Here is a 27967-nt window from a genome sequence, read left to right as displayed (position 1 = left end):
GCTCTGTACATGCCTTCACCCTCTCAATCAATATCCTCCCACATAATTTACCAGGAATACTCAACAAACTTATACCTCTGTAATTTGAGCACTCACTCTTATCCCCTTTGCCTTTGTACAATGGCACTATGCACGCATTCCGCCAATCCTCAGGCACCTCACCATGAGTCATACATACATTAAATAACCTTACCAACCAGTCAACAATACAGTCACACCCTTTTTTAATAAATTCCACTGCAATACCATCCAAACCTGCTGCCTTGCCGGCTTTCATCTTCCGCAAAGCTTTTACTACCTCTTCTCTGTTTACCAAATCATTTTCCCTAACCCTCTCACTTTGCACACCACCTCGACCAAAACACCCTATATCTGCCACTCTATCATCAAACACATTCAACAAACCTTCAAAATACTCACTCCATCTCCTTCTCACATCACCACTACTTGTTATCACCTCCCCATTTGCGCCCTTCACTGAAGTTCCCATTTGCTCCCTTGTCTTACGCACTTTATTTACCTCCTTCCAGAACATCTTTTTATTCTCCCTAAAATCTAATGATACTCTCTCACCCCAACTCTCATTTGCCCTTTTTTTCACCTCTTGCACCTTTCTCTTGACCTCCTGTCTCTTTCTTTTATACATCTCCCACTCAAGTTCATTTTTTCCCTGCAAAAATCGTCCAAATGCCTCTCTCTTCTCTTTCACTAATACTCTTACTTCTTCATCCCACCACTCACTACCCTTTCTAATCAACCCACCTCCCACTCTTCTCATGCCACAAGCATCTTTTGCGCAATCCATCACTGATTCCCTAAATACATCCCATTCCTCCCCCACTCCCCTTACTTCCATTTTTCTCACCTTTTTCCATTCTGTACTCAGTCTCCTTCCCAAGCTCACTTACTCTCACCACCCTCTTCACCCCAACATTCACTCTTCTTTTCTGAAAACCCATACAAATCTTCACCTTAGCCTCCACAAGATAATGATCAGACATCCCTCCAGTTGCACCTCTCAGCACATTAACATCCAAAAGTCTCTCTTTCGCGCGCCTGTCAATTAACACGTAATCCAATAACGCTCTCTGGCCATCTCTCCTACTTACATATATATATATATATATATATATATATATATATATATATATATATATATATATATATATATATGGGAAAAGACAAATGGAAACTTCTCTTCAAAAAGCTTGGATTTGAAAATGATGAGATTGATTTTATTGAGAAAGATAAAGCAGAGAAGGAGGATAGCGTGGAGAGCCAAGTTGCATTTCTCCTGAAGCTTTGGGTGGAAAATGAGGGTGACGAGGCCAATAAGGAATATCTGCTGTACACACTTGGAGGGCTCAAAATGACAGCAGCTGCTGATGGAGTATTCACTTGATATTCTAAAGTAAATTTTTTTTACAAAGTATCTTAAAAGGCATCATATTTTTATGTACACATTTGTATTGTATATGAAAGATTCATGTTTAATTTTTTCATTCATTTCAAGCTAGAAGTTTCAGTTTTCTAAATTTTCTTACATTTTTCATATGTATATATATGTATGTGTGTGTGTGTGCATATGTGTGTATGTATGTGTATGTGTGTGTATGTGTATATGTATATATATATGTATATTATCCCTGGGGATAGGGGTGAAAGAATACTTCCCACGTATTCCTCGCGTGTCGTAGAAAGCGACTAGAGGGGACGGGAGCGGGGGGCCAGAAATCCTCCCCTCCTTGTATTAACTTTCTAAAATGGGAAACAGAAGAAGGAGTCACGCGGGGAGTGCTCATCCTCCTCGAAGGCTCAGAGTGGGGTGCCTAAATGTGTGTGAATGTAACCAAGATGTGAAAAAAGGAGAGATAGGTAGTATGTTTGAGGAAAGGAACCTGGATGTTTTGGCTCTGAGTGAAACGAAGCTCAAGGGTAAAGGGGAAGAGTGGTTTGGGAATGTCTGGGGAGTAAAGTCAGGGGTTAGTGAGAGGACAAGAGCAAGGGAAGGAGTTGCAATACTCCTGAAACAGGAGTTGTGGGAGTATGTGATAGAATGTAAGAAAGTAAATTCTCGATTAATATGGGTAAAACTGAAAGTTGATGGAGAGAGGTGGGTGATTATTGGTGCATATGCACCCAGGCATGAGAAGAAAGATCATGAGAGGCAAGTGTTTTGGGAGCAGCTGAATGAGTGTGTTAGTGGTTTTGATGCACGAGACCGGGTTATAGTGATGGGTGATTTGAATGCAAAGGTGAGTAATGTGGCAGTTGAGGGAATAATTGGTATACATGGGGTGTTCAGTGTTGTAAATGGAAATGGTGAAGAGCTTGTAGATTTATGTGCTGAAAAAGGACTGATGATTGGGAATACCTGGTTTAAAAAGCGAGATATACATAAGTATACTTATGTAAGTAGGAGAGATGGCCAGAGAGCGTTATTGGATTACGTGTTAATTGACAGGCGTGCGAAAGAGAGACTTTTGGATGTTAATGTGCTGAGAGGTGCAACTGGAGGGATGTCTGATCATTATCTTGTGGAGGCTAAGGTGAAGATTTGTATGGGTTTTCAGAAAAGAAGAGTGAATGTTGGGGTGAAGAGGGTGGTGAGAGTAAGTGAGCTTGGGAAGGAGATCTGTGTGAGGAAGTACCAGGAGAGACTGAGTACAGAATGGAAAAAGGTGAGAACAATGGAAGTAAGGGGAGTGGGGGAGGAATGGGATGTATTTAGGGAATCAGTGATGGAGTGCGCAAAAGATGCTTGTGGCATGAGAAGAGTGGGAGGTGGGTTGATTAGAAAGGGTAGTGAGTGGTGGGATGAAGAAGTAAGAGTATTAGTGAAAGAGAAGAGAGAGGCATTTGGACGATTTTTGCAGGGAAAAAATGAAATTGAGTGGGAGATGTATAAAAGAAAGTGACAGGAGGTCAAGAGAAAGGTGCAAGAGGTGAAAAAAAGGGCAAATGAGAGTTGGGGTGAGAGAGTATCATTAGATTTTAGGGAGAATAAAAAGATGTTCTGGAAGGAGGTAAATAAAGTGCGTAAGACAAGGGAGCAAATGGGAACTTCAGTGAAGGGCGCAAATCGGGAGGTGATAACAAGTAGTGGTGACGTGAGAAGGAGATGGAGTGAGTATTTTGAAGGTTTGTTGAATGTGTTTGATGATAGAGTGGCAGATATAGGGTGTTTTGGTCGAGGTGGTGTGCAAAGTGAGAGGGTTAGGGAAAATGATTTGGTAAACAGAGAAGAGGTAGTGAAAGCTTTGCGGAAGATGAAAGCCGGCAAGGCAGCAGGTTTGGATGGTATTGCAGTGGAATTTATTAAAAAAGGGGGTGACTGTATTGTTGAGTGGTTGGTAAGGTTATTTAATGTATGTATGACTCATGGTGAGGTGCCTGAGGATTGGCGGAATGCGTGCATAGTGCCATTGTACAAAGGCAAAGGGGATAAGAGTGAGTGCTCAAATTACAGAGGTATAAGTTTGTTAAGTATTCCTGGTAAATTATATGGGAGGGTGTTGATTGAGAGGGTGAAGGCATGTACAGAGCATCAGATTGGGGAAGAGCAGTGTGGTTTCAGAAGTGGTAGAGGATGTGTGGATCAGGTGTTTCCTTTGAAGAATGTATGTGAGAAATACTTAGAAAAGCAAATGGATTTGTATGTAGCATTTATGGATCTGGAGAAGGCATATGATAGAGTTGATAGAGATGCTCTGTGGAAGGTATTAAGAATATATGGTGTGGGAGGAAAGTTGTTAGAAGCAGTGAAAAGTTTTTATCGAGGATGTAAGGCATGTGTACGTGTAGGAAGAGAGGAAAGTGATTGGTTCTCAGTGAATGTAGGTTTGCGGCAGGGGTGTGTGATGTCTCCATGGTTGTTTAATTTGTTTATGGATGGGGTTGTTAGGGAGGTAAATGCAAGAGTTTTGGAAAGAGGGGCAAGTATGAAGTCTGTTGGGGATGAGAGAGCTTGGGAAGTGAGTCAGTTGTTGTTCGCTGATGATACAGCGCTGGTGGCTGATTCATGTGAGAAACTGCAGAAGCTGGTGACTGAGTTTGGTAAAGTGTGTGGAAGAAGAAAGTTAAGAGTAAATGTGAATAAGAGCAAGGTTATTAGGTACAGTAGGGTTGAGGGTCAAGTCAATTGGGAGGTGAGTTTGAATGGAGAAAAACTGGAGGAAGTGAAGTGTTTTAGATATCTGGGTGTGGATCTGGCAGCAGATGGAACCATGGAAGCGGAAGTGGATCATAGGGTGGGGGAGGGGGCGAAAATTCTGGGGGCCTTGAAGAATGTGTGGAAGTCGAGAACATTATCTCGGAAAGCAAAAATGGGTATGTTTGAAGGAATAGTGGTTCCAACAATGTTGTATGGTTGCGAGGCGTGGGCTATGGATAGAGTTGTGCGCAGGAGGATGGATGTGCTGGAAATGAGATGTTTGAGGACAATGTGTGGTGTGAGGTGGTTTGATCGAGTGAGTAACGTAAGGGTAAGAGAGATGTGTGGAAATAAAAAGAGCGTGGTTGAGAGAGCAGAAGAGGGTGTTTTGAAGTGGTTTGGGCACATGGAGAGAATGAGTGAGGAAAGATTGACCAAGAGGATATATGTGTCGGAGGTGGAGGGAACGAGGAGAAGAGGGAGACCAAATTGGAGGTGGAAAGATGGAGTGAAAAAGATTTTGTGTGATCGGGGCCTGAATATGCAGGAGGGTGAAAGGAGGGCAAGGAATAGAGTAAATTGGAGCGATGTGGTATACAGGGGTTGACGTGCTGTCAGTGGATTGAATCAAGGCATGTGAAGCGTCTGGGGTAAACCATGGAAAGCTGTGTAGGTATGTATATTTGCGTGTGTGGACGTGTGTATGTACGTGTGTATGGGGGTTGGGCCATTTCTTTCGTCTGTTTCCTCGCGCTACCTCGCAAACTCGGGAGACAGCGACAAAGTATAAAAAAAAAAAAAAAAAAAAAAAAAAATATATATATATATATATATATATATATATATATATATATATATATATATATATATATATATATATATATATATATATTCTTTATCATCATTATACTAGCTAGACCAGGCAATAGCCACCAAACTGCTGCATCATATGATTACTGTGTTACCATTGGCAAATCAAGTGTGGCTCATTTTGATAACTGTTGCTTTCCCTATAACTTGAAGCTTTGGAACTCTTGACCCTCTCATGTCTTCCCAATAACTATAACACAGAACATTTTAAAAGACAGGATTTTCACTTCCAAAATTTGTAAATACTTTCCCTTATCTCTTCTCTTTTATTAACCTCCATATATCTAAATTAAGGCCTGACCTTAATGTGGACTTGTCCATGACAGGAACCTCAAACATAAAAAAAATCTAATTTCTCTACCAATGTAAAATATAAACAAAAATCTTTACATCTGTCACGGTGGATATGCCACAGAGAGCAGAAGGACTTGATTACATGCTAATCATAGGAAGATTCAATATAGAAAACACTGGATGTAAGACTTTACCTTGGCAAGTGGAGATAAGATCCAGAATAAGGTAGGTATTTGTGAGTGACAGTAGTAAGGTCTTGTGAATAAGTTGCCAAACACTGCCGCACAAGAGGATTTGTCACATCTTCTTCTAAGTGAACTGCAGCTAAAGACTGCAGAGTTCTTGTAACTCGAGGAACTACAGAGTGCTGTATGGAAATAATTCAATGACTTTAGTTCATAAATTTACAGTACTTTGCTTATATATATTTGTAACAAGGGCACTGCTGACTGTTGCCAGTACAGTATAATGAATGCTGAATTAGTAATACTGTACATCATAGTCTCAATACAATTTCTTCTACCGTTATATTTTCTGTAGTCACAACAGACTATCACCAGTAAAATCTTTGAGGTACATCACATTCATGACAAACTCCAGACTATGGATATAATTCAGCAAAATTGTGTCCTCTTGAAAACTGCGTTAAACATAACTCTGTCACAATGGTTTGCTGTAAGGTATATTTCACTATTTGGTGCTGTTCTATCATCCAGTAAGATTATCAGAAAAGCAGCAATTCTTATGTAGCTATGACAAATCTGATACATAGACCTTGCACTTGTATTGTGCAAAGTCAGCAAGTGCACTTGATAGCATTTGCTCCTTTAGCTAAAAGCATAAGGGCAATCAAGTGTGCACACCACATACAAGCCATGACCACGTCATTCAAGGTCAATATATCACGAGGTTGCAAGAAATTTTCAACTTTGCCAATTTAGTTAAAACTCAAAAATTCAAATTTAAGAAATACATAAAAGGGATGTTTTAATACACTAATAAAATGTTGTTCACATACATAAAGTATCAACAATATAAGCTTCAAATAAATGAAAGAATTTTCAATATGTACATTATACCAGGTCTAATCCATATTTCTGATTCCATTATCATAAAAGTTTAACACAACACCAATGGAGTGACACTCTGAATGACAGAAATATTTTAGTTATACGGTGGCTAAGTTGGTTTGGAAAATTATAGCAAACAGAACTTCTATTCATGAATGCCTTGAAAATTATCCAGTGATCCATATCACATACATTTCAAGTTATATTCCAGGATGAGTGACACAAATATGTAGTTGTACACTGGCTAAGTTGGTTTGACACATTATAGCATATAGAAATTCTGTTCGTGAATGCTTTGGAAATTATTCAAAACTGATTCCAGTGGTCCACAGAACATTAATTTATAAAGATTTCCTGGAAAATCAATATGGCAATGTTATGTCTATACTTCATATTCCTAAGACCATTAAAGCAAAGCTCCACAAATCTAAAAATTAAAAATCTGCACACTGGTTAAAGGATGATGAAAGTGAAAATTTTGTCATGTATCATATCTTTCCATGCTTTACATTTCCTAAGTTAGATGGCAGTACTTCATCTGGGATCACTGAGGTCCCAAAGCACTCAACCCTGTAGACATGGAAAACACAATAATCACATGCCAGACCACAGGACTGGACGCATCTCTCAGTATAAGCTTACATAATATTACTACTTACTGCACTGTACAACAACATTTCATTCTGATTAACTAAATTAAACAAGGCTACAAGAAAAGATTGATTCTTTCATTAAGCACAGTCCTTCACAAAATAAATCTTATATAAATGAATTATAAGATGAAGAGGGAAAGACTGGGTGCTTGCCAAATCCTTTTAAAACCTTAATCTGATATTCATTCCATACAACACAAACTCAAAGATTCACTTACAGATATGTCATCAACAGGATACATGAGCAGCTCCCTCAGTGGGTCATTATTAAGCATAACTTTGTTCTTGCTAACAAACTCCTCAAAGTCTATGGGATCTGCAAGTCGTGGCTTGACCTGGAATAATAACATGACTTTTGCAATGCACATTCTGTCTAGAAGTTCTGCCTATACATGTCTATATTCTTATGCAACAATACACCTCTCCATGTTAAAACCATTCTAGGTCATTACGTAAGTGATTAGTAAACATGAAGCAAAATAAACCCAAATGATGATGTAAAAATATAAACATTCTAATGCACTTCTGGGATAAGATGACTGATTGTTATCTTGATGTTAGCAACAAATGCTATATCAAAAATCTTTCAAAATATTCCTGTGGAGAAAAAGAAAAAGAATTCTACCTCTGTATTCCTTGTGTGTCGTACAAGGTGACTAAGAAAAGTGGGAATGGGGTTAGAAGCAACCCCTCTTCTTGTATTTTCAATTTCTAAAACATTGAACAGAAGGGGCCAAGTGAGGAATGTTCATCCTTCTCAAAGGCTCAAGCTGGGGTGTCTGAATGTCTGAGTGGATGTAACCAAGATGAAAGAAAAGGACAGATAGGTTGTATGTTTGAAAGGAACCATGATATATTCTTGCTCTGAGTGAAAGAAAGGCTCAAGGGTTAATGTGAGGAATGGTTTGGGAATATCTTACAGGTAAAGCTAGAGGTTGGTACAACAGCACAAGCCAAGGAAGGGGTAGCATTACGTTTGATGCAGGAGTTGTGGGAATATGTAAAAGTGTGAAGGAAGCGAGCTCCAGAATGATGTCGATAAAAATGAAAGTTTTTTCTTTTTTTTTTCTTTGTCGCTGTCTCCCGCGTTTGCGAGGTAGCGCTAGGAAACAGACGAAAGAAATGGCCCAGCCCACCCCCATACACATGTATATACATACGTCCACACACGCAAATATACATACCTACACAGCTTTCCATGGTTTACCCCAGACGCTTCACATGCCCTAATTCAATCCACTGACAGCACGTCAACCCCGGTATACCAAATCGATCCAATTCACTCTATTCCTTGCCCTCCTTTCACCCTCCTGCATGTTCAGGCCCCGATCACACAAAATCTTTTTCACTCCATCTTTCCACCTCCAATTTGGTCTCCCACTTCTCCTCGTTCCCTCCACCTATGACACATATATCCTCTTGGTCAATCTTTCCTCACTCATTCTCTCCATGTGCCCAAACCATTTCAAAACACCCTCTTCTGCTCTCTCAACCACGCTCTTTTTATTTCCACACATCTCTCTTACCCTTACGTTACTTACTTGATCAAACCACCTCACACCACATATTGTTCTCAAACATCTCATTTCCAGCACATCCATCCTCCTGCGCACAACTCTATCCATAGCCCACGCCTCGCAACCATATAACATCGTTGGAACCACTATTCCTTCAAACATACCCATTTTTGCTTTCCGAGATAATGTTCTCGACTTCCACACATTCTTCAAGGCTCCCAGGATTTTCGCCCCCTCCCCCACCCTATGATCCACTTCCGCTTCCATGGTTCCATCCGCTGCCAGATCCACTCCCAGATATCTAAAACACTTTACTTCCTCCAGTTTTTCTCCATTCAAACTTACCTCCCAATTGACTTGACCCTCAACCCTACTGTACCTAATTACCTTGCTCTTATTCACATTTACTCTTAACTTTCTTCTTTCACACACTTTACCAAACTCAGTCACCAGCTTCTGCAGTTTCTCACATGAATCAGCCACCAGCTTCTGCAGTTTCTCACATGAATCAGCCACCAGCGCTGTATCATCAGCGAACAACAACTGACTCACTTCCCAAGCTCTCTCATCCCCAACAGACTTCATACTTGCCCCTCTTTCCAAAACTCTTGCATTCACCTCCCTAACAACCCCATCCATAAACAAATTAAACAACCATGGAGACATCACACACCCCTGCCGCAAACCTACATTCACTGAGAACCAATCACTTTCCTCTCTTCCTACACGTACACATGCCTTACATCCTCGATAAAAACTTTTCACTGCTTCTAACAACTTGCCTCCCACACCATATATTCTTAATACCTTCCACAGAGCATCTCTATCAACTCTATCATATGCCTTCTCCAGATCCATAAATGCTACATACAAATCCATGGGTGATTATTAATGTTTATGCACCTGACTATGAAAAAAAGATGACATGTCAGCAGTTGTGATGCAAGAGACTGGGTATAAGTGATGGGTGATATAAATACAAAACTGAGTAATGTGGCACTTGAGGGCCAAAATGGGGAGCATAGTGTGTTCAATAAGGTGAATGGAAATAAAAAAGTTTGTGGAGTTGTGCACTGAAAATGGACTGGTAATTGGGAATACCTGGTTTAAAGAGAGGGGCATACACAAGTATATGTGGGTGAGTAGGAAAGATGGTTAGAGGGTATTACTGGATTCCATACTAAATGATAGGTGGGCTGGGCAAAAGAGACTCTTGGATTTGAATATGCAGAGACAGGCAGCTGGTGGGATGTCTGATCATTACATGGTAGAAGCAAGGGTGAACATTTGTAGAGGGTTTGGGAGAAAAGGAAACAATATGAGTGAAAAGAAAGTGATGAAAGTAAGCAAGTTTGCAATAAATATTTGATAAATACCTGAAAGGTGAAAGTAAATGAAGCTGGGGGAGTGGGTGAGGAATGGAAGATATTTAGGAAGGCCATGCTGACATGTGCAAGAAAAGTGTTTGGCATGCAAAAGGAATGAAGTTGGCAGGTGGTGAGCAGTGGAATGATGAAGTAAAGTTGCAAAAAAAGAGAAAGGAGAGGTGGGCAATATTTACAGGGGAATAAAAATTATTTGGAGATGTACGAGAGAAAGTGGCAGGAGGTCAAGAGAAAGGAGCAGAAGTCAAAAAAGAGTGTAAATGAAAGTTGGGGTCAGCAAGTATCAGTAAATTCAATGAGAATTTGATGTTTTGGAAGGCACTTAATGGCATGAAAAAAACAAGAAAACAGGTGGGAACATTCGTGAAGAAGGCTAATTGGAAAGTTGTAACAGATGGCAATGAGGTAAATGAGATGAAGCGATTATTTTGAAGGGCAATATATATTGTTTGATGATATGGTGACAGATACAGGGTGTATGGGATTGGAGGTATACAAAGTGAGAGAGTATGGAAAGTGGTTTGGTGAAGAAAGAAGAGGTGGTGAAAGCCATATGTATGATGAAATGTGGCAAGGTAGCTGAGTGGATGGTACTGAATTTGTATTTCTTAATAAAGGGGGTAACTTTGTTGTTGATTGGTTAGTTAGAATTTTCAATGTATGTATGGATCATGGTGAGGTGCCTAAGTATTGGTAGAATGCATGTACAGTGCCACTGTATAAAGCAAAGGGGGACAAAAGTGAGTGTTCAAACTACCACAGATGTATAAGTTTGTTGAGTGTACAAGGTAATTTGTAAGGAAGAGTGGTGATTGAGGGGTTACAGGCATGAAAAAAGCATCAGATTTGGGAGGAACGTCACGGTTTCAGGTGTTTGCTTTAAGAGTGTGTGTCAGAAATTCTTAGAAAAACGTGATTTATATGTAGCATTTATGGATTTGGATAAAGCACATGATGGCATTGACAGATATGCCTTGTGGAAGGTCTTATGAATATATGCTGTCAGGGAAAGGATACTAGAAGCAGTCAAAGTTTTCAGTTAGAGTCTAAAGCATGTGTCAAAAGTTTTCAGTTAGAGTCTAAAGCATGTGTAGGAAGAGGTAGAAAGGAGGAACAGTAGCTCCAGGTGAAGGTGCATCTGCGACAAGGGTGTGTAATGTCACAATAGCTGTTAAATTTGTTTATGGATGGGGTCTTAGTGGGAGGGACAAGTATGCAGTCTGTAGGGGGTGAAGGGATCTGGGAGGCGAGTCAGTTGTTTGCTGATGGTACAACACAGGTGGCATATCAAAGTGAGAAACTGCAGAAATTGGTGTCTAAGTTGGGAGACTGTTTAAAAAAAGGAAATTGAGAGTATAAACGTGAATAAAATAAAATTTGAACGAAATTAAATTTATCATGTTTAGCAAGCAGCATGAAAGGACAGGTAGGTTGAGGTTTGGAGAAAATTTGTAGTGAAGTGTTCTATATACCAAGGAGTGGACACAGAAGTGAATGGAACCATGGAAGTAAAAGTGAGTTATAAGGTGGTGAGGAAGTGAAGGTTTTGGGAGCACTGAGGAACATGTTGAAAGTAAGGTCATTTTCTGGGAGGGCAAAAATAAATATGGCTGAAGGTATAGCAAAGCCAATGATGTTGTATAGAGGTGAGGCATAGTTTATACAAGACGATGTGTAGAGAACGGTGGATACATCAGGACATGAATGGTGTGAGGTGGGTTGATTTAGTAGATAACAAAAGCATAAGAGAGAGGTATGGTAATAAGAAGCGTGCAGTTAAGAACTGAAGGGGGTGTGCTGAAATGATCTGGACATATGGAAAGAATGAAAGAAGGGAGGTTGACAAAGAGGATATATGTGTTAGAAGTGGAGGGGACAAGGAAAAAGGGGAGACCAAACTGGAGATGGAAGGGATGAATGAAAAATGTTCTGAGTGCTTGGGCATGAATGAACAGGAGAGCAAAAGGCATGCACAGGATAGATTAAACTGGAAGGTAAAAGGCATGCTCAGGATAGAGTGAATTGGAGCAACATGGTATAAAGGGGAGGATGTGCTGTTAATGGACCAAACCAGGTCGTATGTAGTAGCCATGGGAAACCATGGAAAGGTCTGCGGGGTCTGGGTGTGAAAACAAAGTTCTAGTTTCAGTGCATTGCACATGACAGTTTGAGAAAGGATGTAAGCAAATGAAGCCCTACTTTATCTGTTAATGGCACTATCTCACTAATGCAGGAAATGGCAAACAAGTATGAAAAATACTAATCTAGCATGACTATTATAATGGTATGACCTAAAAAAGTAATGCATCAGCAAAGGCAATTATAACCAAAATGATAAAGAATACAAATATTAGCCAGTGAAGAAAAGCAATCCAGTTTACTGACAAGACAAAAATATTTTCCTAAATACTAATAAAAAAAGTGGAAATTTTGGGAATTCTTACAGAAAAGAGAAAACATCAATTGCCAGACAAATGTAAATTTTGCAACAGATGTATATAGTCAACTGAAATATAAACCCTCCAATTTGATGTCATGATATTTTTAACAGCTGAAATGGCATGGACAACTGAATACCCTATTCAAAGCTATTTACACTATCCTTATTATTTATCATTACAATCACCCCAGAACCTTTTACCAAGAAAAAGTCCTGGCATTATTCAGGACCTCTAGAATCCTAGAGCCAAAAACGGCACTACTTCCAGTAACAAGGAAATGTGGACTCTTCTGGAGTGAGAAGTTCTTGGATAAGACAATGATACAACCTCGCCAAAGGTGACTTTACCCTCATGGTGTAGCCTCAAGAAGGCACAGACCAATAACACCTAATTTACGATAAACAGATATGCAGTGCCTGCCAATGAAGTTGGCATGAGGGGGCTGCAGCACAACCATCAAGGATAAACATGAAATAAAACCCAGAAAATTGTGTTTTCACCATCAACTACTACTTTAATGGTTTCCCTTTCCTCATTATACACTCCTTAGAATGACTAAGAACTGAATCAAGAAAGTTCTGGAGCCATTTAGGGACCCTCTTTGCCCAAATTTCACAAATGGCCACCTCCAGCTTAGGTAGTGACAAAGTATCCCTGTCATGTAATTTCATTTTCAAAAGCATCCACAAGTTTCTACTAAATCCAGATCCAGTGAATTCCTAGGCCAGTAACTAAAAAAACTCCACTGCACAGTCCTTAAGCCAACCAGTGACTAGTCTGGCAGTGTGGAAGGGAGCCCCATCCTGCATGAAGACTTTGGCCTTGCACTTTTTAAATGAATGTGGAAGATGGTCAAACAGTAACTCAAGGAACTATGGCTGTTCATAGTTTCATTCTTAAGCAACAGCCCTATAACATAAGTGAAGCAGGGAACTTTACAGTGTTTGCAATGTACTCGGGTCAAATAAATCACAGCATGATGGCCTGAACATACGCCCACTACAGCAACCCGTCATAGAAAAGGTGGACTCATCAGTCTCCAAGACACATCTGAACATAGCTTTATCCCAAACTATATATTTCTTGCAAAAATCAACATCATTCTGGTGCCTATGGGTTACAGGCACTCTGGGATGCAGCCTGTAGCTCCAGTCATTGAGGTTCTCGTATAAGCGGCACCGGGGATATATATCTATGTATATTTATCCCTGGGGATAGGGGATTAAGAATACTTCCCACGTATTCCCTGCGTGTCGTAGAAGGCGACTAAAAGGGGAGGGAGCGGGGGATGGAAATCCTCCCCTATCGTTTTTTTTTTTTTTTTAATTTTCCAAAAGAAGGAACAGAGGGGGCCAGGTGAGGATATTCTAAAAAAAGGCCCCGTCCTCTGTTCTTAACGCTACCTCGCTAACGCAGGAAATGGCAAATAGTTTAAAAAAAAAAAAAAATTTCTATTATACATAATAGCTGTTTCCCGTGGCAAAACTACTGTGTGAGGTGGTTTGATCGTGTAAGTAATGAAAGGGTAAAACAGATGTGTGGAAACAGAATGAGCATGGTTGAAAGAGCAGAAGTGAGTGTGTTGAAATGGTTTGGACACCTGGAGAGATTGAGTGAGAAAAGATTGACAAAGAGAATATATGTGTCAGAGGTAGAAGGAATAAGGAGGAGCAGGAGACCAAATTGGAGGAGGAAGGATGGAGTGAAAAAGAATTTGAGCAATCGGGGTCTGTACATACAAGGAATAGAGTGAATAGGGACGAGCTAGTATATCAGGGTCAACGTGCTTCAAACCAAAATAAAAAATATATTTTTTTTTTTTTGTTTTGTCACTGTCTCCCGCGTTTGCGAGGTAGCGCAAGGAAACAGACGAAAGAAATGGCCCAACCCACCCCCATACACATGTATATACATACGTCCACACACGCAAATATACATACCTACACAGCTTTCCATGGTTTACTCCAGACGCTTCACATGCCCTGATTCAATCCACTGACAGCACGTCAACCCCAGTATACCACATCGATCCAATTCACTCTATTCCTTGCCCTCCTTTCACCCTCCTGCATGTTCAGGCTCCGATCACACAAAATCTTTTTCACTCCATCTTTCCACCTCCAATTTGGTCTCCCACTTCTCCTCGTTCCCTCCACCTCCGACACATATATCCTCTTGGTCAATCTTTCCTCACTCATTCTCTCCATGTGCCCAAACCATTTCAAAACACCCTCTTCTGCTCTCTCAACCACGCTCTTTTTATTTCCACACATCTCTCTTACCTTACGTTACTTACTCGATCAAACCACCTCACACCACACATTGTCCTCAAACATCTCATTTCCAGCACATCCATCCTCCTGTGCACAACTCTATTCATAGCCCACGCCTCGCAACCATACAACATTGTTGGAACCACTATTCCTTCAAACATACCCATTTTTGCTTTCCGAGATAATGTTCTCGACTTCCACACATTCTTCAAGGCTCCCAGGATTTTCGCCCCCTCCCACACCCTATGATCCACTTCCGCTTCCATGGTTCCATCCGCTGCCAGATCCACTCCCAGATATTTTAGTCTAAAACACTTTACTTCCTCCAGTTTTTCTCCATTCAAACTTACCTCCCAATTGACTTGACCCTCAACACTACTGTACCTAATTACCTTGCTCTTATTCACATTTACTCTTAACTTTCTTCTTTCACACACTTTACCAAACTCAGTCACCAGCTTCTGCAGTTTCTCACATGAATCAGCCACCGGCGCTGTATCATCAGCGAACAACAACTGACTCACTTCCCAAGCTCTCTCATCCCCAACAGACTTCATACTTGCCCCTCTTTCCAAAACTCTTGCATTCACCTCCCTAACAACCCCATCCATAAACAAATTAAACAACCATGGAGACATCACACACCCCTGCCGCAAACCTACATTCACTGAGAACCAATCACTTTCCTCTCTTCCTACACGTACACATACCTTACATCCTCCATAAAAACTTTTCACTGCTTCTAACAACTTGCCTCCCACACCATATATTCTTAAAACCTTCCACAGAGCATCTCTATCAACTCTATCATATGCCTTTTCCAGATCCATGAATGCTACAGACAAATCCATTTGCTTTTCTAAGTATTTCTCACATACATTCTTCAGAGCAAACACCTGATCCACACATCCTCTACCACTTCTGAAACCACACTGCTCTTCCCCAATCTGATGCTCTGTATATGCCTTCACCCTCTCAATCAATACCCTCCCATATAATTTACCAGGAATACTCAACAAACTTATACTTCTGTAATTTGAGCACTCACTCTTATCCCCTTTGCCTTTGTACAATGGCACTATGCACACATTCCGCCAATCCTCAGGCACCTCACCATGAGTCATACATACATTAAATAACCTTACCAACCAATCAATAATACAGTCACCCCCTTTTGTAATAAATTCCACTGCAATACCATCCAAACCTGCTGCCTTGCCGGCTTTCATCTTCCGCAAAGCTTTTACTACCTCTTCTCTGTTTACCAAATCATTTTCCCTAATCCTCTAACTTTGCACACCACCTCGACCAAAACACCCTATATCTGCCACTCTATCATCAAACACATTCAACAAACCTTCAAAATACTCACTCCATCTCCTTCTCACATCACCACTACTTGTTATCACCTCCCCATTTGCGCCCTTCACTATATATATATATATATATATATATATATATATATATATATATATATATATATATATATATATTCTATATTCATTTATTTATTATACTTTGTCGCTGTCTCCCAAGTCAGTGAGGTAGCGAAAGGAAACAGACGAAAGAATATATATATATATATATATATATATATATATATATATCAAATCACCCATCACTATAACCCGGTCTCGTGCATCAAAACCACTAACACACTCATTCAGCTGCTCCCAAAACACTTGCCTCTCATGATCTTTCTTCTCATGCCCAGGTGCATATGCACCATTAATCACCCATCTCTCTCCATCAACTTTCAGTTTTACCCATATTAATCGAGAATTTACTTTCTTACATTCTATCACATACTCCCACAACTCCTGTTTCAGGAGTACTGCTACTCCTTCCCTTGCTCTTGTCCTCTCACTAACCCCTGACTTTACTCCCAAGACATTCCCAAACCACTCTTCCCCTTTACCCTTGAGCTTCGTTTCGCTCAGAGCCAAAACATCCAGGTTCCTTTCCTCAAACATACTACCTATCTCTCCTTTTTTCACATCTTGGTTACATCCACACACATTTAGACACCCCAGTCTGAGCCTTCGAGGAGGATGAGCACTCCTCGCGTGACTCCTTCTGTTTCTGATTTTAGAAAGTTAAAAATACAAGGAGGGGAGGATTTCTGGCCCCCCGCTCCCGTCCCGTCAGAGCAAAGGTGAGTAATGTGGCAGTTGAGGGAATAATTGGTATACATGGGGTGTTCAGTGTTGTAAATGGAAATGGTGAAAAGCTTGTAGATTTATGTGCTGAAAAAGGACTGGTGATTGGGAATACCTGGTTTAAAAAGCGAGATATACATAAGTATACGTATGTAAGTAGGAGAGATGGCCAGAGAGCGTTACTGGATTACGTGTTAATTGACAGGCGTGCGAAAGAGAGACTTTTGGATGTTAATGTGCTGAGAGGTGCAACTGGAGGGATGTCTGATCATTATCTTGTGCTGGCTAAGGTGAAGATTTGTAGGGGTTTTCAGAAAAGAAGAGTGAATGTTGGGGTGAAGAGGGTGGTGAGAGTAAGTGAGCTTGGGAAGGAGACTTGTGTGAGGAAGTACCAGGAGAGACTGAGTACAGAATGGAAAAAGGTGACAACAATGGAAGTAAGGGGAGTGGGGGAGGAATGGGATGTATTTAGGGAATCAGTGATGGAGTGCGCAAAAGATGCTTGTGGCATGAGAAGAGTGGGAGGTGGGTTGATTAGAAAGGGTAGTGAGTGGTGGGATGATGAAGTAAGATTATTAGTGAAAGAGAAGAGAGAGGCATTTGGACGATTTTTGCAGGGAAAAAATGCAATTGAGTGGGAGATCTATAAAAGAAAGAGACAGGAGGTCAAGAGAAAGGTGCAAGAGGTGAAAAAGAGGGCAAATGAGAGTTGGGGTGAGAGAGTATCATTAAATTTTAGGGAGAATAAAAAAATGTTCTGGAAGGAGGTAAATAAAGTGCGTAAGACAAGGGAGCAAATGGGAACTTCAGTGAAGGGCGCAAATGGGGAGGTGATAACAAGTAGTGGTGATGTGAGAAGGAGATGGAGTGAGTATTTTGAGGGTTTGTTGAATGTGTTTGATGATAGAGTTGCAGATATAGGGTGTTTTGGTCGAGGTGGTGTGCAAAGTTAGAGGGTTAGGGAAAATGATTTGGTAAACAGAGAAGAGATAGTAAAAGCTTTGCGGAAGATGAAAGCCGGCAAGGCAGCAGGTTTGGATGGTATTGCAGTGGAATTTATTACAAAAGGGGGTGACTGTATTGTTGACTGGTTGGTAAGGTTATCTAATGTATGTATGACTCATGGTGAGGTGCCTGAGGATTGGCGGAATGCGTGCATAGCGCCATTATACAAAGGCAAAGGGGATAAGAGTGAGTGCTCAAATTACAGAGGTATAAGTTTGTTGAGCATTCCTGGTAAATTATATGGGAGGGTATTGATTGAGAGGGTGAAGGCATGTACAGAGCATCAGATTGGGGAAGAGCAGTGTGGTTTCAGAAGTGGTAGAGGATGTGTGGATCAGGTGTTTGCTTTGAAGAATGTATGTGAGAAATACTTAGAAAAACAAATGGATTTGTATGTTGCATTTATGGATCTGGAGAAGGCATATGATAGAGTTGATAGAGATGCTCTGTGGAAAGTTTTAAGAATATATGGTGTGGGAGGAAAGTTGTTAGAAGCAGTGAAAAGTTTTTATCGAGGATGTAAGGCATGTGTACGTGTAGGAAGAGAGGAAAGTGATTGGTTCTCAGTGAATGTAGGTTTGCGGCAGGGGTGTGTGACGTCTCCATGGTTGTTTAATTTTTTATGGATGGGGTTGTTAGGGAGATGAATGCAAGAGTTTTGGAAAGAGGGGCAAGTATGCAGTCTGTTGTGGATGAGAGAGCTTGGGAAGTGAGTCAGTTGTTGTTTGCTGATGATACAGCGCTGGTGGCTGATTCAAGTAAGAAACTGCAGAAGCTGGTGACTGAGTTTGGTAAAGTGAGTGAAAGAAGAAAGTTAAGAGTAAATGTGAATAAGAGCAAGGTTATTAGGTACAGTAGGGTTGAGGGTCAAGTCAATTGGGAGGTAAGTTTGAATGGAGGAAAACTGGAGGAAGTAAAGTGTTTTAGATATCTGGGAGTGGATCTGGCAGCAGATGGAACCACGGAAGCGGAAGTGAATCATAGGGTGGGGGAGGGGGCGAAAATCCTGGGAGCCTTGAAGAATGTTTGGAAGTCGAGAACATTATCTCGGAAAGCAAAAATGGGTATGTTTGAAGGAATAGTGGTTCCAACAATGTTGTATGGTTGCGAGGCGTGGGCTATGGATAGAGTTGTGCGCAGGAGGGTGGATGTGCTGGAAATGAGATGTTTGAGGACAATATGTGGTGTGAGGTGGTTTGATCGAGTAAGTAATGTAAGGGTAAGAGAGAGGTGTGGAAATAAAAAGAGTGTGGTTGAGAGAGCAGAAGAGGGTTTTTGAAATGGTTTGGGCACATGGAGAGAATGAGTGAGGAAAGATTGACCAAGAGGATATATGTGTCAGAGGTGGAGGGAACGAGGAGAAGTGGGAGACCAAATTGGAGGTGGAAAGATGGAGTGAAAAAGATTTTGAGTGATCGGGGCCTGAACATGCAGGAGGGTGAAAGACGTGCAAGGAATAGAGTGAATTGGAACGATGTGGTATACCGGGGTCGACATGCTGTCAATGGATTGAACCAGGGAAGGTGAAGCGTCTCGGGTAAACCATGGAAAGTTGTGTGGGGCCTGGATGTGGAAAGGGAGCTGTGGTTTCGGTGCATTATTACATGACAGCTAGAGACAGAGTGTGAATGAATGGGGCCTTTGTTGTCTTTTCCTAGCGCTACCTTGCACACATGAGGGGGGAGGGGGTTGTTATTCCATGTGTGGCGAGGTGGCGATGGGAACAAATAAAGGCAGACAGTATGAATTGTGTACATGTGTATATATGTATATGTCTGTGTGTGTGTATATATGTGTACATTGAGATGTACAGGTATGTATATTTGCATGTATGGACATGTATGTATATACATGTGTATGTGGGCGGGTTGGGCCATTCTTTCGTCTGTTTCCTTGTGCTACCTCACTGACGCGGGAGACGGCGACAAAGAAAAATAAATAAATAAACATATATCCCTGGGGATAGGGGAGAAAGAATACTTTCCACGTATTCCCTGCGTGTCGTAGAAGGCGACTAAAAGGGGAGGGAGTGGGTGGCTGGAAATCCTCCCCTCTCGTTTTTTGTTAATTTTCCAAAAGAAGGAACAGAGAGGGGGGCCAGGTGAGGATATTCCCTCTAAGGCCCACTCCTCTGTTCTTAACGCTACCTTGCTAACACGGGAAATGGCGAATAGTATGATATATATATTTATTTTATTTTTTCATTATACTTTGTCACTGTCTCCCGCGTTTGCGAGGTAGCGCAAGGAAACAGACGAAAGAAATGGCCCAACCCACCCCCATACACATGTATATACATACGTCCACACACGCAAATATACATACCTACACAGCTTTCCATGGTTTACTCCAGACGCTTCACATGCCCTGATTCAATCCACTGACAGCACGTCAACCCCAGTATACCACATCGATCCAATTCACTCTATTCCTTGCCCTCCTTTCACCCTCCTGCATGTTCAGGCTCCGATCACACAAAATCTTTTTCACTCCATCTTTCCACCTCCAATTTGGTCTCCCACTTCTCCTCGTTCCCTCCACCTCCGACACATATATCCTCTTGGTCAATCTTTCCTCACTCATTCTCTCCATGTGCCCAAACCATTTCAAAACACCCTCTTCTGCTCTCTCAACCACGCTCTTTTTATTTCCACACATCTCTCTTACCTTACGTTACTTACTCGATCAAACCACCTCACACCACACATTGTCCTCAAACATCTCATTTCCAGCACATCCATCCTCCTGTGCACAACTCTATTCATAGCCCACGCCTCGCAACCATACAACATTGTTGGAACCACTATTCCTTCAAACATACCCATTTTTGCTTTCCGAGATAATGTTCTCGACTTCCACACATTCTTCAAGGCTCCCAGGATTTTCGCCCCCTCCCACACCCTATGATCCACTTCCGCTTCCATGGTTCCATCCGCTGCCAGATCCACTCCCAGATATTTTAGTCTAAAACACTTTACTTCCTCCAGTTTTTCTCCATTCAAACTTACCTCCCAATTGACTTGACCCTCAACACTACTGTACCTAATTACCTTGCTCTTATTCACATTTACTCTTAACTTTCTTCTTTCACACACTTTACCAAACTCAGTCACCAGCTTCTGCAGTTTCTCACATGAATCAGCCACCGGCGCTGTATCATCAGCGAACAACAACTGACTCACTTCCCAAGCTCTCTCATCCCCAACAGACTTCATACTTGCCCCTCTTTCCAAAACTCTTGCATTCACCTCCCTAACAACCCCATCCATAAACAAATTAAACAACCATGGAGACATCACACACCCCTGCCGCAAACCTACATTCACTGAGAACCAATCACTTTCCTCTCTTCCTACACGTACACATACCTTACATCCTCCATAAAAACTTTTCACTGCTTCTAACAACTTGCCTCCCACACCATATATTCTTAAAACCTTCCACAGAGCATCTCTATCAACTCTATCATATGCCTTTTCCAGATCCATGAATGCTACAGACAAATCCATTTGCTTTTCTAAGTATTTCTCACATACATTCTTCAGAGCAAACACCTGATCCACACATCCTCTACCACTTCTGAAACCACACTGCTCTTCCCCAATCTGATGCTCTGTATATGCCTTCACCCTCTCAATCAATACCCTCCCATATAATTTACCAGGAATACTCAACAAACTTATACTTCTGTAATTTGAGCACTCACTCTTATCCCCTTTGCCTTTGTACAATGGCACTATGCACACATTCCGCCAATCCTCAGGCACCTCACCATGAGTCATACATACATTAAATAACCTTACCAACCAATCAATAATACAGTCACCCCCTTTTGTAATAAATTCCACTGCAATACCATCCAAACCTGCTGCCTTGCCGGCTTTCATCTTCCGCAAAGCTTTTACTACCTCTTCTCTGTTTACCAAATCATTTTCCCTAATCCTCTAACTTTGCACACCACCTCGACCAAAACACCCTATATCTGCCACTCTATCATCAAACACATTCAACAAACCTTCAAAATACTCACTCCATCTCCTTCTCACATCACCACTACTTGTTATCACCTCCCCATTTGCGCCCTTCACTATATATATATATATATATATATATATATATATATATATATATATATATATATATTCTATATTCATTTATTTATTATACTTTGTCGCTGTCTCCCAAGTCAGTGAGGTAGCGAAAGGAAACAGACGAAAGAATATATATATATATATATATATATATATATATATATATCAAATCACCCATCACTATAACCCGGTCTCGTGCATCAAAACCACTAACACACTCATTCAGCTGCTCCCAAAACACTTGCCTCTCATGATCTTTCTTCTCATGCCCAGGTGCATATGCACCATTAATCACCCATCTCTCTCCATCAACTTTCAGTTTTACCCATATTAATCGAGAATTTACTTTCTTACATTCTATCACATACTCCCACAACTCCTGTTTCAGGAGTACTGCTACTCCTTCCCTTGCTCTTGTCCTCTCACTAACCCCTGACTTTACTCCCAAGACATTCCCAAACCACTCTTCCCCTTTACCCTTGAGCTTCGTTTCGCTCAGAGCCAAAACATCCAGGTTCCTTTCCTCAAACATACTACCTATCTCTCCTTTTTTCACATCTTGGTTACATCCACACACATTTAGACACCCCAGTCTGAGCCTTCGAGGAGGATGAGCACTCCTCGCGTGACTCCTTCTGTTTCTGATTTTAGAAAGTTAAAAATACAAGGAGGGGAGGATTTCTGGCCCCCCGCTCCCGTCCCGTCAGAGCAAAGGTGAGTAATGTGGCAGTTGAGGGAATAATTGGTATACATGGGGTGTTCAGTGTTGTAAATGGAAATGGTGAAAAGCTTGTAGATTTATGTGCTGAAAAAGGACTGGTGATTGGGAATACCTGGTTTAAAAAGCGAGATATACATAAGTATACGTATGTAAGTAGGAGAGATGGCCAGAGAGCGTTACTGGATTACGTGTTAATTGACAGGCGTGCGAAAGAGAGACTTTTGGATGTTAATGTGCTGAGAGGTGCAACTGGAGGGATGTCTGATCATTATCTTGTGCTGGCTAAGGTGAAGATTTGTAGGGGTTTTCAGAAAAGAAGAGTGAATGTTGGGGTGAAGAGGGTGGTGAGAGTAAGTGAGCTTGGGAAGGAGACTTGTGTGAGGAAGTACCAGGAGAGACTGAGTACAGAATGGAAAAAGGTGACAACAATGGAAGTAAGGGGAGTGGGGGAGGAATGGGATGTATTTAGGGAATCAGTGATGGAGTGCGCAAAAGATGCTTGTGGCATGAGAAGAGTGGGAGGTGGGTTGATTAGAAAGGGTAGTGAGTGGTGGGATGATGAAGTAAGATTATTAGTGAAAGAGAAGAGAGAGGCATTTGGACGATTTTTGCAGGGAAAAAATGCAATTGAGTGGGAGATCTATAAAAGAAAGAGACAGGAGGTCAAGAGAAAGGTGCAAGAGGTGAAAAAGAGGGCAAATGAGAGTTGGGGTGAGAGAGTATCATTAAATTTTAGGGAGAATAAAAAAATGTTCTGGAAGGAGGTAAATAAAGTGCGTAAGACAAGGGAGCAAATGGGAACTTCAGTGAAGGGCGCAAATGGGGAGGTGATAACAAGTAGTGGTGATGTGAGAAGGAGATGGAGTGAGTATTTTGAGGGTTTGTTGAATGTGTTTGATGATAGAGTTGCAGATATAGGGTGTTTTGGTCGAGGTGGTGTGCAAAGTTAGAGGGTTAGGGAAAATGATTTGGTAAACAGAGAAGAGATAGTAAAAGCTTTGCGGAAGATGAAAGCCGGCAAGGCAGCAGGTTTGGATGGTATTGCAGTGGAATTTATTACAAAAGGGGGTGACTGTATTGTTGACTGGTTGGTAAGGTTATCTAATGTATGTATGACTCATGGTGAGGTGCCTGAGGATTGGCGGAATGCGTGCATAGCGCCATTATACAAAGGCAAAGGGGATAAGAGTGAGTGCTCAAATTACAGAGGTATAAGTTTGTTGAGCGTTCCTGGTAAATTATATGGGAGGGTATTGATTGAGAGGGTGAAGGCATGTACAGAGCATCAGATTGGGGAAGAGCAGTGTGGTTTCAGAAGTGGTAGAGGATGTGTGGATCAGGTGTTTGCTTTGAAGAATGTATGTGAGAAATACTTAGAAAAACAAATGGATTTGTATGTTGCATTTATGGATCTGGAGAAGGCATATGATAGAGTTGATAGAGATGCTCTGTGGAAAGTTTTAAGAATATATGGTGTGGGAGGAAAGTTGTTAGAAGCAGTGAAAAGTTTTTATCGAGGATGTAAGGCATGTGTACGTGTAGGAAGAGAGGAAAGTGATTGGTTCTCAGTGAATGTAGGTTTGCGGCAGGGGTGTGTGACGTCTCCATGGTTGTTTAATTTTTTATGGATGGGGTTGTTAGGGAGATGAATGCAAGAGTTTTGGAAAGAGGGGCAAGTATGCAGTCTGTTGTGGATGAGAGAGCTTGGGAAGTGAGTCAGTTGTTGTTTGCTGATGATACAGCGCTGGTGGCTGATTCAAGTAAGAAACTGCAGAAGCTGGTGACTGAGTTTGGTAAAGTGAGTGAAAGAAGAAAGTTAAGAGTAAATGTGAATAAGAGCAAGGTTATTAGGTACAGTAGGGTTGAGGGTCAAGTCAATTGGGAGGTAAGTTTGAATGGAGGAAAACTGGAGGAAGTAAAGTGTTTTAGATATCTGGGAGTGGATCTGGCAGCAGATGGAACCACGGAAGCGGAAGTGAATCATAGGGTGGGGGAGGGGGCGAAAATCCTGGGAGCCTTGAAGAATGTTTGGAAGTCGAGAACATTATCTCGGAAAGCAAAAATGGGTATGTTTGAAGGAATAGTGGTTCCAACAATGTTGTATGGTTGCGAGGCGTGGGCTATGGATAGAGTTGTGCGCAGGAGGGTGGATGTGCTGGAAATGAGATGTTTGAGGACAATATGTGGTGTGAGGTGGTTTGATCGAGTAAGTAATGTAAGGGTAAGAGAGAGGTGTGGAAATAAAAAGAGTGTGGTTGAGAGAGCAGAAGAGGGTTTTTGAAATGGTTTGGGCACATGGAGAGAATGAGTGAGGAAAGATTGACCAAGAGGATATATGTGTCAGAGGTGGAGGGAACGAGGAGAAGTGGGAGACCAAATTGGAGGTGGAAAGATGGAGTGAAAAAGATTTTGAGTGATCGGGGCCTGAACATGCAGGAGGGTGAAAGACGTGCAAGGAATAGAGTGAATTGGAACGATGTGGTTTACCGGGGTCGACATGCTGTCAATGGATTGAACCAGGGAAGGTGAAGCGTCTCGGGTAAACCATGGAAAGTTGTGTGGGGCCTGGATGTGGAAAGGGAGCTGTGGTTTCGGTGCATTATTACATGACAGCTAGAGACAGAGTGTGAATGAATGGGGCCTTTGTTGTCTTTTCCTAGCGCTACCTTGCACACATGAGGGGGGAGGGGGTTGTTATTCCATGTGTGGCGAGGTGGCGATGGGAACAAATAAAGGCAGACAGTATGAATTGTGTACATGTGTATATATGTATATGTCTGTGTGTGTGTATATATGTGTACATTGAGATGTACAGGTATGTATATTTGCATGTATGGACATGTATGTATATACATGTGTATGTGGGCGGGTTGGGCCATTCTTTCGTCTGTTTCCTTGTGCTACCTCACTGACGCGGGAGACGGCGACAAAGAAAAATAAATAAATAAACATATATCCCTGGGGATAGGGGAGAAAGAATACTTTCCACGTATTCCCTGCGTGTCGTAGAAGGCGACTAAAAGGGGAAGGAGTGGGTGGCTGGAAATCCTCCCCTCTCGTTTTTTGTTAATTTTCCAAAAGAAGGAACAGAGAGGGGGGCCAGGTGAGGATATTCCCTCTAAGGCCCACTCCTCTGTTCTTAACGCTACCTTGCTAACACGGGAAATGGCGAATAGTATGATATATATATTTATTTTATTTTTTCATTATACTTTGTCGCTGTCTCCCGCGTTTGCGAGGTAGCGCAAGGAAACAGACGAAACAAATGGCCCAACCCCCCCCCCATACACATGTATATACATACGCCCACACACGCAAATATACATACCTACACAGCTTTCCATGGTTTACCCCAGACGCTTCACATGCCCCGATTCAATCCACTGACAGCACGTCAACCCCGGTATACCACATCGCTCCAATTCACTCCATTCCCTGCCCTCCTTTCACCCTCCTGCATGTTCAGGCCCCGATCACACAAAATCTTTTTCACTCCATCTTACCACCTCCAATTTGGTCTCCCTCTTCTCCTTGTTCCCTCCACCTCCGACACATATATCCTCTTGGTCAATCTTTCCTCACTCATCCTCTCCATATGCCCAAACCACTTCAAAACACCCTCTTCTGCTCTCTCAACCACGCTCTTTTTATTTCCACACATCTCTCTTACCCTTACGTTGCTCACTCGATCAAACCACCTCACACCACACATTGTCCTCAAACATCTCATTTCCAGCACATCCATCCTCCTGCGCACAACTCTATCCATAGCCCACGCCTCGCAACCATACAACATTGTTGGAACCACTATTCCTTCAAACATACCCATTTTTGCTTTCCGAGATAATGTTCTCGACTTCCACACATTCTTCAAGGCCCCCAGGATTTTCGCCCCCTCCCCCACCCTATGATCCACCTCCGCTTCCATGGTTCCATCCGCTGCCAGATCCACTCCCAGATATCTAAAACACTTCACTTCCTCCAGTTTTTCTCCATTCAAACTCACCTCCCAATTGACTTGACCCTCAACCCTACTGTACCTAATAACCTTGCTCTTATTCACATTTACTCTTAACTTTCTTCTTCCACACACTTTTCCAAACTCAGTCACCAGCTTCTGCAGTTTCTCACATGAATCAGCCACCAGCGCTGTATCATCAGCGAACAACAACTGACTCACTTCCCAAGCTCTCTCATCCCCAACAGACTTCATACTTGCCCCTCTTTCCAAAACTCTTGCATTTACCTCCCTAACAACCCCATCCATAAACAAATTAAACAACCATGGAGACATCACACACCCCTGCCGCAAACCTACATTCACTGAGAACCAATCACTTTCCTCTCTTCCTACACGTACACATGCCTTACATCCTCGATAAAATCTTTTCACTGCTTCTAACAACTTTCCTCCCACACCATATATTCTTAATACCTTCCACAGAGCATCTCTATCAACTCTATCATATGCCTTCTCCAGATCCATAAATGCTACATACAAATCCATTTGCTTTTCTAAGTATTTCTCACATACATTCTTCAAAGCAAACACCTGATCCACACATCCTCTACCACTTCTGAAACCACACTGCTCTTCCCCAATCTGATGCTCTGTACATGCCTTCACCCTCTCAGTCAATACCCTCCCATATAATTTACCAGGAATACTCAACAAACTTATACCTCTGTAATTTGAGCACTCACTCTTATCCCCTTTGCCTTTGTACAATGGCACTATGCACGCATTCCGCCAATCCTCAGGCACCTCACCATGAGTCATACATACATTAAATAACCTTACCAACCAGTCAACAATACAGTCACCCCCTTTTTTAATAAATTCCACTGCAATACCATCCAAACCTGCTGCCTTGCCGGCTTTCATCTTCCGCAAAGCTTTCACTACCTCTTCTCTGTTTACCAAATCATTTTCCCTAACCCTCTCACTTTGCACACCACCTCGACCAAAACACCCTATATCTGCCACTCTATCATCAAACACATTCAACAAACCTTCAAAATACTCACTCCATCTCCTTCTCACATCACCACTACTTGTTATCACCTCCCGATTTGCGCCCTTCACTGAAGTTCCCATTTGCTCCCTTGTCTTACGCACTTTATTTACCTCCTTCCAGAACATCTTTTTATTCTCCCTAAAATTTAATGATACTCTCTCACCCCAACTCTCATTTGCCCTTTTTTTCATATATATATATATATATATATATATATATATATATATATATATATATATATACATATATATTATATATATATATATATATATATATATATATATATATATATATATATATATATATATATATATATA

General features: G+C 41.5%; 1 protein-coding gene across 1 annotated transcript in view; it reads right to left on the bottom strand.

The window, feature by feature from the left end:
• Ziz (dedicator of cytokinesis protein Ziz) overlaps positions 1-27967 on the bottom strand; it is a 526511-nt gene that overhangs the window by 482129 nt on the left and 16415 nt on the right. Inside the window, exons 3-4 of the mRNA XM_071669140.1 lie at positions 7259-7375; positions 5512-5684 (exon numbers count right to left, since the gene is read on the bottom strand). Of these exons, the coding sequence (XP_071525241.1) occupies positions 5512-5684; positions 7259-7375 (290 nt within the window). The remainder of the gene's footprint in view (positions 1-5511; positions 5685-7258; positions 7376-27967) is intronic.

The sequence above is a fragment of the Panulirus ornatus genome, chromosome 13 (genome assembly GCF_036320965.1).
Source record: "Panulirus ornatus isolate Po-2019 chromosome 13, ASM3632096v1, whole genome shotgun sequence".
Taxonomy (NCBI): Eukaryota; Metazoa; Arthropoda; class Malacostraca; order Decapoda; family Palinuridae; genus Panulirus; species Panulirus ornatus.
Note: the sequence above shows the minus strand (reverse complement) of the source record. Positions and strands in the feature narration are given on the sequence as shown.